Source organism: Phaethon lepturus, unplaced genomic scaffold (assembly GCF_000687285.1).
Source record: "Phaethon lepturus isolate BGI_N335 unplaced genomic scaffold, ASM68728v1 scaffold18118, whole genome shotgun sequence".
NCBI lineage: Eukaryota > Metazoa > Chordata > Aves > Phaethontiformes > Phaethontidae > Phaethon > Phaethon lepturus.
The window spans coordinates 48,052-60,149 of NW_010555696.1; the positions used below are offsets into that span (position 1 = coordinate 48,052).

Consider the following 12,098-nt stretch of genomic DNA (forward strand, 5'->3'; position numbering starts at 1 on the left):
TTAGAGCAAGGAACAGAATGAACGTCAGACGAATTACCAGGCAGCAGATCATATTTGTCAGGAAGGATTGCATACAGAAAAATTAAGTGACAGTACATGCCGGGGTAATGAAAGAAAAATGAAAGATTTGCCCGTACACAGCTCGCGAGACGCAGACGAGCGCCTTGCTTGGAGCAACAGCGGGATGCCTGGCCGGCAGCGTGGCCAGCCGTGAGCATCGCCGGGGCAGCGGGCGGCCGTGGGGCAGGGAAAGCCCCGGCCCCCGGAAACCCTCCATGGGCAGAGCTGTGAGAGGGGAAACATGGACACCTCCTGTCTCACTAAGTAACAGAACTGTTGGGAAAGGCAGCAGTACTGTGGGATGGGTGATCGGGGGCTGGAGGGTGTGGGTGAATTCACCAGGTGGCACGTTTTCTGCTGCTTTCCCTTTTTCCTGTCTGACTTGTGAGAGAAGACAGGAGATACTTTTCCACAGGGGAGAGCTCTTCATGCACAAGCTTTACCAGAAAATTCCCACGTTTTCAAGGTAATGAGTGTGGCTAAGGTGAATTTTACTACTTCTTGTTACAACACGGTGGCTTACCGTCCTTCATTCCCTAATTTAAGCTCCCCTTAGCAGAAGCTGTGAGATTTAGTTTAATGGAGATGGACCTGCATATCACAGAAACTTCATTTTATTGGGGGGCGTAGGACGGAACTGGAGGGGACAATTCAGCACGAAGTGAGGAGGAATGCTTTTTTCCTTTTTTATTTTCAGTACTGCTTACTGTTTTCTTGAAAAACTTTCACAACCTGTTCTTTTGCAGTTTATAATGCGAGTATTTTACTACATTCATAGTCGTCTGTCTGTCTTTTTTTCATTTGTATGTTGTTTTTTTCCCCAGAGAAGGCTGTTTGGCAGGCTGTTTCACTACAGAAAATGACTGTACTTAACCCAGGACTTTGCACCCAGTGATGATGAAATGACATCTGGATGCTGGAGTTTGGATGTGTGACATGGTGCAGTTTGGGTTGATTTTATAGTAGTGGTGTGTGTGATATGCTTCCAGGTGTTGTCTCTCATTCAGCATGTAATAAGGCTAGGTGTATTTGTTTTTAATGTTTGATTGTGTTCATTATTTATTTTGTTGATCTCTGAAGTGGGCATCCAGAGGAGTATCTTGTCATTTAGGGCTATTCTAATATGCTTGTTAGAAAGTTTAAGTCATTATCTTTGCTATAAAACCTAATTAGTTATAAGACAGAAATTATAAATAGCAGAGCATATTCGAAAACTGCATAGACTTTAAAAACGTAACAGTAAGCTAGTAGATTTTGTTTTACTAGGAGCTGTAATAAATACAGAGAATTTTCATTAATATTAAAATGGATAACTTAATTGTGAACTGGTATAATGCCTGGTTTTAGCCAAATAAATTTAACATTTTCCAAAGCTTCTGATTGGCTTTACATGTTGAAGAAAAAAGACAAAAGAAAAACAAAAACTGAAAACCAATTTTACACAGAATAGTCTTGTTTTGGAGCAGATGATTTTTTATTTATTCTTGGACAAGAATAAACTTTGAGCATATTTTCCTTTGGGGGGATGCATAGAAGTCAAAGCTTCCCAGCTTAGAACATGCAAATAGCTGTGGATTGGAGCACGTGGGGTGTTACATGTTCCTTCTGGTTTCTTGCTGGCTGTGAGGCCGAACAGGGAGTAACTCTGCAGTCATGAGAAGAGCTCTTTTATAAATGGACTATTTGTCTTTTTTTTTTCTTTATTCTTTTGCTTGCTGAGCCAGTTTGCCCTCTGAAACAAAATCCCGGTACTTCAAGTGATTAGCAAAGAGTACTTGTTAAGAAAAAATGCACACGCACAAGGAATTCACTTAAAATTACAGCAGCCAGTATTCTGTGCGTTTTGAGAAATTCTGGCCTTTTGGCCTGTGCCTGTAGTACAGCATTCGTGGAAGAAAGGATTGCTGCAGACTTACTGCAGGTATATTATACTAACTACATGTGGAAAAACCTAAAAAACCCCAAAACAAAACAAAAACAAAAAACCACCCCACCTCCCCCAGACTGTAAGGACTTTGGTAGGGTTATGTGTGCCATTAAATACTAATAAGAAAAAAATAGAGAGCTTAGAGCAGCAGGTCTTAAAAACAACTGCGGTATTATGCACAAAATATTTATTCTCTTTTGTAAGAATAAGTAGATTTAATCTTTTTTTCTCCCCTTTTTTCTTTTTTTCTTCCCCCCCCCCCCCCCCCCCCCACCGATCCTCATAAGACTTATTCTCGAGACCCTTCAGGGGGTACCTCACACTGAGAATTGAAGGAATTTAAAGTACATTTTAGTGCCTTTGACCACTGTTTCACTTTAGCTAATTCCCAAATGCTCCTCTGGGAAGAGACCTCAGCCACCTTGTTGGAAATACACCCCAAATAATGCAAACTTTAGAAAGGGAGACTTATGAACTAGACTTCTTTTAAATAATGCTTTAATTTTTCTTGGTAACCTACAAGCGTGTCTGGAGAGATGGGACAGGTGAGAGTTGTGGACTTCCATTTTCAAGTAGATTTGCTTCCCTGCTGTGTTTGTTCACTGGATATTATTAAAACATACTAAAATATTTTTCTCAACTGTATGTATGTTCATGGAACATGTAACCATGTGTCTTACATGTTAAAGCTGATAGTTCTGGAAATAATTACTATTTTCAAAACTGGGTGGTTTTTTGTTACTCATGGATGGCATCTCAGGGTTTTGAGCATAGTTCTTTGCCTTTTTCATTTGTAATGAGCATGTTTCAAAAATCACAAGTATTTCAAAACATTGCAAAGTTTGTTTTGACAGGAGTGGAACGTCTCTAGAACGAAGGAACGCTTTAATCAGTATTACCCCTTTGAGGCCCACGTTGTGCTCTGATATCTCTTGGTTTGAAACTGGGAATACTCTGTAAAGATACAATAAAGGTCAGAATTTGTTAGGTTCTTTCATATTCAGAACTCTGTTCCCTGCTGTGAGAAAGAGAAGCGATAGATTCAGAAACACTGTTCAGCTCAGTATTAGAGGTTAGCTGGAAGGTGCTGGTGAAGGCGGAACGATAAAAGCTTTCCTTACCGCTTGTTCTTGCACGTTGCAGCCAAGTATGGCTACGCAGTTTGATTAGTTTCAAGAGGTGCTCATTGTTTCTAGCATTTAAAAAAACCGCAGCATACAGAGCCTACTAAAGTATTTGGAAATACCCTGTACTGATTTCAGTCTAATGACGATCTGCCTAAAGGTGCGGGAGACGGCTGCCGCAAGAGTCTCCTCTGCGGTATATTAAATTCAGTGAATGAGATAGAGCCTCCTAAAAGTGTGAATCAGATTTTCTCTTGTTTCTGCCTGTGCGCAGACAAGGATGGATGTCACAGGAGGCACTGATCCCTGCCTGAACTGTGTTTGCCCGCGAGAAGCTCTGTGCAGGAGAGAATGCTCGTGTGTGCGACTGTACTAGTGACCCAGCCACTGCCGCGTTCACAGCAACAAACCTCCTCTGATTCAAGCTGAAAAACATTTTCAAAACGGGTGAGCGTGATCTTCCCTGTGTAGGGATGCTGAGCTCAGAAGTAAGTAGCTCTTCGCTGGGTATTTCTGTGGCAGATGTGGGAATTCAGCTCAGAGTGAGTACCTACGCACGCTGGTTGCTGTGGTTGCATGGGTAGGGTTTTTAATTCAGACTATACATGAGAGGAAGGCAATTTGAATTCTATTTCTGGAATAACTTCGCTGCCTTTGCCTGTGTGTTTTCCTGGTGAAACGAGAGAGACTGCTCCTAATCTAACTTGGAATAATTAGCATTTCCCTAACTTGGGTGTTGCAGCTATCCCAGAGCTGCTCTGGTCCGTGTGGGTGTTGCAGCTGTGCACACGGACAGTGCTGGGGAGAGCAGGAAGAAATGTTCTGGTACTGCTGAAGTAGGCCAACGTTAAAGCGAAGTGCTTCGACTTTCAGGAATAGAATGGGAAGACGCTTACTTAGTCATAATCTTTCTACTGTTTTGCGACCTTTGTAAGTTTAAAGGCATTGCTCTACCAGCTGGTGATTAATATTGAATCTGAACAATATTTTGTATTTTCAGCAGGGCAAATGCCAAAGAAAGTTTCTGATTAATAGTCTCCGATTAGACTAGTCTTGTCAAATTGACTAATCTAATGCAGTGGTGAGCCCTGACTGATTGCACTGGAAGCCCTGTGTGGTTTTCTAGAAGATGCTCATTACAGGAGATTCCCATGTAATGTTGGACAGGCCATAAAGAGAATTGGGCTTGTCAGTCTTTTATCATGACAGTTATTTAAAAATTAATGCATCGGTTTTGAAACGCAGAGACCTGCTTGTTCATACATTTGCTGACAACACTATAGTAATGGTAGGTAAACGTGCAAGGTAGACTGCATAAAATCAGCTGAGGCGTGGGCTGCTCCACAGACCTATTAATATGATGGAACAGACTAATGCACAGAAAATCAAATACGGACTATAACGCACTCATCCGTATTATAAACCCTGTCATTCTGCTTTGATCGAAGGTCGTTTTAAGGCATTATCTGAAACGACAATTTTAGCCTACCGAGCAGACCCCTGCTAACATGGAAGGCAAGGCCGTAACTTTAGAGCCCACACGTTATTATTTGCTCTGAGCTTGTCACGCAGTGACCCAGAATAACTGATCGCAAGAACAGCTATGGCTGGAGGCCGCCCCTGGCACCAGCACTCTGAAGCACAAAGACTTCGGGGAGCAAGAATAGGAACGATCTTCATGTTCCCCTCTGCCAGCTGTGCGCTGCTGGCCGCCCGTGCTCGGCTCCTGCACTCGCCGTCGGCGAAGGGCGAGCACGTCTTCTGCTCCAGCTGCGCTGTTAGCTCCCCGGGCAGGTTTGAGAAAAGCAGCAGCACTGAGAAGTTGAAGGTAGGGAAGTGTCTTACGCGCTGGTGCTCAGTGGGGACTTCCAAAACTGTCTTCAAGGACTTCACATAATGAATCACCGTTTCTTCTGCAGCTGCATATTTTTAAGCAGGAAAATGAATCACTGCTATTCCAACCGACTCAGTTCTTGTACAGAAATCTGGCAAATACATGGGAATTACTTGGATAGCTTTGCTGTCCGTTGTGTGCATCTTGCATGCACATGGGAGAGATCCATGGAAAGCCGTGTTGGCTCTTTGAAGGAGTCCTGTCTGCTCTTGGTGTTCTGTGAAGTTACTCTGTGCAGTCTGTTAAAAATTATTAACTATTAACAGAACTCTGGTCTCATCCACACATAGAGGCCTTTCACTGGCAATTAAAACCAGCCAGATCTGGGACAATGTCAGTTTGGCATGCTCCGAGGCTGGATGTGATACTACTGAGCATGGACATATAATGATCTTCATGTGTTATTTATCCTGTGTTGTAGTTTATATAGAATTTGCAAAAATGTAATTTCTCATTAGGGTATCCTTCGTATTGAAAGTGAAGTGATTTCTTATTTGAATGACCTGCAAGCGCAAGCAGAGTTTATCATATAGGGCAGCTGATTACTGAAAGTCCTGGGTGACCAAATAAATGAGCCAGGCAGGGCAGTGGTCCCCTTTCTTGGTTACTTGGTCTATTTTGGGAAGTAGAGTTTTATGTATGTATTCCTGTAACGTCTTAGGTTTCACACCGATGCCATAGGATTAATTTCACATTATATGTTACATTTCTGAATATCTCTGAGTAAAAATTGTTGAGGTTAGGGCATATAAATTCATGACAAAAATGTAGAATAAAGATTGAAGCGGGGGGGCGTTTTGTTGTTTTTGTTTTGAGGTAAAGTTGCCTAGTTCGCCCCAGAGAAAGAAAATGCCTCGAGTATTTAAGGTGGAGTAGCTGGTGCAACATGATCCCACTTCATCCCACAGAAAACTTACGGCTTCAGAATGTTGATGCGATAGAGGCTTTAGTAATGGGGTAAGCTGTGAGCATCTGGTGCATATGGCATCCATGCTGCCAGCAAGACCTACGTAAGGGGGGATGTTGGGGATGCTTTGGAGTAAATTGGGTAATTGCATGCTAGCGCTGACAGCACTAATTTCAAACCAATGCTCTTTGTTTTGGCTAAATAACCTAAAATCAGATCTCTTTACATTTCTCTGATTTCCAGCTTAGGATGCTGATGTACTGAGATCGAGTGTTGGCCGACTCCGCAGGCGCTGCCCCACAACTAACCGTTTCCTCTGTGTCCTGCTTTCTATGTGTCTTGTCAGTTCTTCGGGGCTGTAAACTTCTCTTCGTCCCGTGAGGACAAACCTTGCGTGGTCCCTGTATCAAAGGGATCCTGGCCTGTGTTTAGGTTTTCTGGATGACAGAGGAATGTAGTTAAGTTTTGGACTCGCGTGTGTCCTTAGCGCGGCGTGGTCTAAGCTAGAGGCACCCCAAGCTGATCTTGCTCAGCCACCGCAGTGACGGCAGCAGCTTTGTGCTGTGTCATCTGTGCACTCGGCGGGGGCTGAGCTTTGCCTTTTGGGGAGCTCTTGCGTTCTGCCCCAGAACTCATTTGTTTCCTACAGCGTGTGAAGCCCTCCTTAGGAACATGGGGGGAAGGCGGTGGCTGTTCTTCCCCCTCCACCTCTAACACTGTCATTCATCTGCTTATTAGTCTTGCAGCTGTCTGCGTTTCGAATGGACAAATTGTAAACTGAATGTTACAGGCGAATTAAACATTTGCCATCTTGTGAGGAAAAGCCTTTAATTAGGGGAAGGATACACTGGAATGCCAAAAGGAGAAAAAAAAAAAAAATTGACAGGGGACGGGCAAGCAGAGGAACAGCAGAAAAGAGAACATGTGAAGTCCTTGGATGTTTTAATAAATGATGTATCTGAGGATTATTTGATGTAGTTGAGACTGCCAGGGTGTCTTGTATTTTCAGTACCACAACTGAAACTTATTTAGGATTTTAAAAAAGAACCTTTTTGAGGTAAGGAATTTATTAATAATTTCCTGTAACTCCCGTCCAAAATGCTGTAGTAAATTTATTTTGATAAAATACAGACTTCTGGAAGTACATAGAAATCCCACAGCTTCTGACATAACTGCAAGTTGGAGCAGTGTTTTAAAGTTTGGAATGATTATCTTGGTTCTTTCAGAAAGTTTTTGAATACCTGTCTGGGGCTGGGCTTGATAGTTCCATTTCTCTGCTGCAGTAGGTGGTCTCCTGAACTCTTAAAAAGGCTACCCCGTCGTATCTGGAGCCGCTCTGTCCTGCTGCTAGAGCAGCGTGTGTCGGGTGAACGTTCAGCTGATACGCTGGCATGGGGTTCTTGTTCTAGCGGAGTACGTTCATGACACCGAAATTGCAGTTTCGGTGCTGTTGAGTGAACCGGAGGAGGATTATCCTTTATGATTGCTCTGTCCGTCTCGGACACTTCAAAGGTACTTGGAAGGCTGGAAGGGCAAGACGAAATACCAAAATAAGGTTGCAAAAATACAGAACATATTTTCAGTAATGTTCACCAGTCCTCTAGCTCTGCATCTGAGGATATATTTGGTTCTACACTTTTGAAACCATGATTTGTTTCCGAATGTTTGTGCCAATCTCTTCTGAGTAGCTGTTTGTGCTAAACCTAATCCTTTAATGAAGTCAAACTTCTGTATAATACAGGTTGCACGGTCACTTTTTAAGATGATAACTCCTTGTTTGTTTGTTTGTTTGTTTTTTACAGTGGGAACTCCATACTATATGTCCCCAGAAAGAATACATGAAAACGGCTATAACTTTAAATCTGATATCTGGTCTTTGGGCTGTTTATTGTATGAGGCAAGTATCCTCTAACTTTTTTTCCCCTAGGTTTCTCTTAACACACAATACAGTACAGGAATTGAGTAGGTCAGACTTACTTTAGCTTAATTGTTGAGAAACCTTATGAAGAGTTAACTCATCATGTGCTTTTTGAGCATGAACAACAACGGGATTGTGCCGTACAGCACAGTACTTACACAGTTACTTTAGTAGGTCACAGTCGGCGTTGAGGATATAGACCTAAACAAGCAAGCTTGCTGCGTTCTTTCTTCCTACTGTGAGCAGAGCAGTTATTGGGGCAGCATATTCATAGTTTCTCCTGAATGCTGCATTTGTTTTAAAAATAGCAAATTCATTTGAATATAAACTACTGGTTTTGTAAATAGAATTCTGACCGGTTGGAATATTTTAATTCTGAGAGCTTTCAATAAAGAAAAACAGAGGTTTTTAGCTAATGTGAAATAATTTCTCTAACCTTATTAGACTATAGCTGAATTTTTTTCTAGTGTGTTGTTTTCTAGGCAAATGCACAGATACAGAGCTGGCACACTTTGTATGAACTGTACACTTAGTGTGTAACTTTTTCTTAAGAACTATTGCATCTATTTTTTAAAAAGTGCTATGATTTTCTAACAGTACTTTGAGTTTTGTGGTTTCATTCTTAGCAGGGATCAGAGGGTATCGAACAATCTTGTGCTCATTTGTAATCTACTCTTAATTGGGTTTTTAAATGTATGCATCATCTCTGAAGTCGAGTGAAAGTGCACGTCAACATTTAGAGTTTTTATCTCTTCCCAAGAGAATTTAAAATCCATGGGATATTTAGTAATAAGATTATTGCTCACATCCTATTTGGATGATGAATGATGTGAAATTATGACATTTTGCTTCTCATTACAACTTCTCATAACCACATGGAATTAGAGAATAAACAGAAATGTAATTTCTTTTGCGAGCACGTCAGATGTGAAAACTGTTACAGTTAAGCATGTACTTCAACTACTTCGTTAAACAAACCTTTTGGGAAAAGACGGTATAGAAGTAAATTTTCCTGTAACTTGTCGCTGTTTATGTATTTTGGGGAAGAACACTCACCTCATACAACTAAATGCTTGTTCAGTGCGGTAACCTACTGTCGTCGATGTGCTACCAAGCCCCGAGTCATACAGTTCAATAGGTGCTGATTTATTGTTGGCAAGAGTGTGAACATGCCGTGTGGTGTGCATCTTCAGAGAGAGATTGGTGCTGGAAACACAGTGAAATAAATGGCTGAAATCCTGCTAGATGGACTTCGGCAGTCTGGGGGCTCTGCTCTTAACAGCCCTTTGCTTCTCGTGTGTGTGGTAGTAGCACAGCTGGCCCAGATGTGGTTATGGACTTGAATGTGGTCCAAAAAAACCTCTTGTGGGTAAAACAACCCCACAACTATCCATTCTTTTTATCCTCCTACCAGTGTCTATCCAAAGACTGTATTTCTGCCATGGTGTAAAGGCTCTTCAGACAGTCTGCTCACAACTTGGCATGGCGTAGAGTTTAATTAAGGAGAAAGATACTTTTTTTTTTCTTTTTTTTTTTTTTTTTTTTTTTAATCTGAGTGTCTAGCATAAATGCCTCATAAGTCACCAAAATCAGTGTCAAGTCCCAGCACTGGCCTTACTACTCCCAGCAAATAGCCACTAGATCTGCTGAAGGGAAGATCCACCTTGGTGGAGACACTGCAGCCCGAGGCGGTTGTATCGCTGATCTGTTGTTAAAATTCTATGGGGTCGGAGGGAGAGAAGGGGTGTAAGGCACCCTGCTAAGTACTTGATCAAAAATACTTGGAAAATTGTGAACTTAAATTGAGCGGTATTGTATCTATCCTCAAATTCTCATTGCCTCTGGTGAAAGAATTCACGAGACTTCGTAATTCCCGAAGCAGCAGCAGCAACATACCATTGAAAAGCTGGTATTTTTATAAAGGATGGTTTTGCTTGTAATGCTTCTAATGAGATACTGAAAAAGGAATGATACAGCATAGCTGTATGAACCTGGGTCTGCTGGTGGCATTTGAAAAGGAATTTGGAGACTCTCCTGTGGGAACAGGGGGAAGGAAGCCTGAGCCCCCAGTAATTCCAGGTGCATTTCATGTGTTGGGCCTGAAGAGGAATTCTCCGTTGAGGGCTTTGCGGAGTTGAGGACTTTGGCCCTGCCACAGTGTGTTGGACTTGCCGAGCCCATCGACAACAGTCAAAGTCGCCCAAGTTGGACACCGCTACTCATTTGCTGCCGTAGTGTGCAGCTTCTCCGTCAACTGCTCTGAGGCATTTCTGAGGCTGAGCTCTGCTGGAGATGGGATTCCAGATTTATGCAGAGAGAAATATTTAGCGTTGTGCTAAGATATGTTTTTGTTGCAGGCAATATGGTCCCCTTATGGCACAGTAGTCTTGGTACTCCTTGTATTTCAAGAAGCTGACTTAATTGCACACTAAACGTAATTCTCTGGTAGGAGTAGCAGTACTATAGTAACGTGAAAGATTTGGCATGTGAAGCATTTTTAAATGTACTGCCTACGTAGGTAAGCTTTAACTCTGTGAACAGGAGCTGTGAGATCTTGCAAATTCCGAGGAGGACTGGACAGTTACCAATTTTGTGTTCAGTAGATAAACAGCTACTTGGCTTTTTAAACTTCCTAGAATTTGGAAGATTAAAAGTCAAATTTGTATGTCTTTGAAGGAGCTTATTTTATTGTCACTAATTTCTTGTAACGAGAATGTTTTTCCATTCAGCTTAAAAGTAAGGAAGAGATGTTTGTTTGGTTGTGAGTCACTTCTGATATTTCTCCAGACAGATTGTGTAGATAAGCTGCAGAGAGGTTTAATGTACAAATTGCCTTCAGAGACACGCATGTCCACTGGAATCCGCTTAGGGAACATTGAGGGGTTTGGGATGTGATGCCACATAGCACCACTTAACTTTGATAATCATACAGTGATTTTTATTAAATCTTATCAATATAGTAGTAACTGTCTTCATCCCTCACTTCCTGTAGGTATCTGTCAGCAAGATAAGTTGGAGGCCATGAAAATAAGTTGTTAATTCCTAGGATATAGCTACAAGCAATGACTTTAGCAGTTCTGGCAAGACGATCAATTTAAACACTGATGCGTGTATATTTTTTTTTTTTTTTAGCCAGTCATACTGCATGGTGGTCATCTTAAATTGAGATCTAGCTGTCCTGTGGTAATTGCTCTAATCAAAATGTCAGGAGCAAACCCCAGTGTAGCATGGCAAACTGTTGTTAGTGAGGTATTTGGAGCGCCTATGGTGACGACCCCCGCAGACCCGACTGTTTCAGTCAGAACACGTGTGCCATCTCTTTCCATTTTAATTCCTTGCATTTAGCACCCCAAAACCCCACGTTGTTTCCTCTTTTGCAGATGACTGCTTAACTGGACTTGGAAAGAAAAGTTGATGGGAATTGAAAAATCCCTCTCAACCTTACTGGCATTATTGATGTTTGTATTGACATCTCGGAGACCTTGTTTAACCCTTGGTTGCCTTTGGTGCCTTCCCTAATGCACCCATTAGTGTTTTTCTCGGAACAATCTCGCATGCTGGGCTCTCCAGTTTTGCTTTAACTGATTGAGAGCAGTTTGCTATCAATCTCTAATTGGAGATTAGAGTCCCTAATTGGAGTCTGTAATTTTTTCCCCACTGATTTGCTTGTTGCAGTAATCGAGTAACGGCAATACAGCTTCACCTTTTTGCCTTCAAAAACTTCCAGAAGGCCCTGAGCACGGGGCCGGCTGGGCGCTCTCCTGGCTGTTGGGGCCCCGTTCACAAGCCTGTCGGGCGGCCCGTCAGCCTCAGGTCTGTAGGTTTTCTGAGGAGTAGCTTAGCATTGCTGCGGTACCAGCGGGCGGGAGCGCAGCGAGGGGAGCGTGCCCCTTCCCAGCCCGCGCTTCTGGGCAGCCGCTGCAGGCGTGATTCCTCCTGCTGCTCGGCCTGCGGCGAAGCGCAGTAAATGTCACTGGCACAGCAAGTATCTCGCGCTACGTTGCAGGAAGCATTGCAGGCAGAAAACTGAACAAGCCTGAAGTTTTCCAAGATGTTTCAGGGAGCTGTGTACTCAGCTCATTGTGTCCTTCAGTGTAATTGGGTACCTTCATCTGTTCTGTATTGCCACTTGTAAGCTGGATATTTGATAAATATCTCTGGAAAAGCTTCCTGAAAAATACATTAGTCTGGTGGTACCTAAGGAGATAAGCTTGGAGATTTAGCCAGAATGTATCTTACTGCTTGTACTGGCTCAGAACTCGCTGCAG

General features: G+C 42.5%; 1 protein-coding gene across 1 annotated transcript in view; it reads left to right on the plus strand.

Moving 5' to 3' along the window:
• The window catches only part of LOC104624800 (serine/threonine-protein kinase Nek6-like), a 30,773-nt gene extending 22,949 nt beyond the window's left edge, over positions 1-7,824 (plus strand). The window contains exon 7 of the mRNA XM_010292260.1: positions 7,715-7,824. Within this exon, the coding sequence (XP_010290562.1) occupies positions 7,715-7,824 (110 nt within the window). The remainder of the gene's footprint in view (positions 1-7,714) is intronic.
• Positions 7,825-12,098: the final 4,274 nt, after the last annotated feature.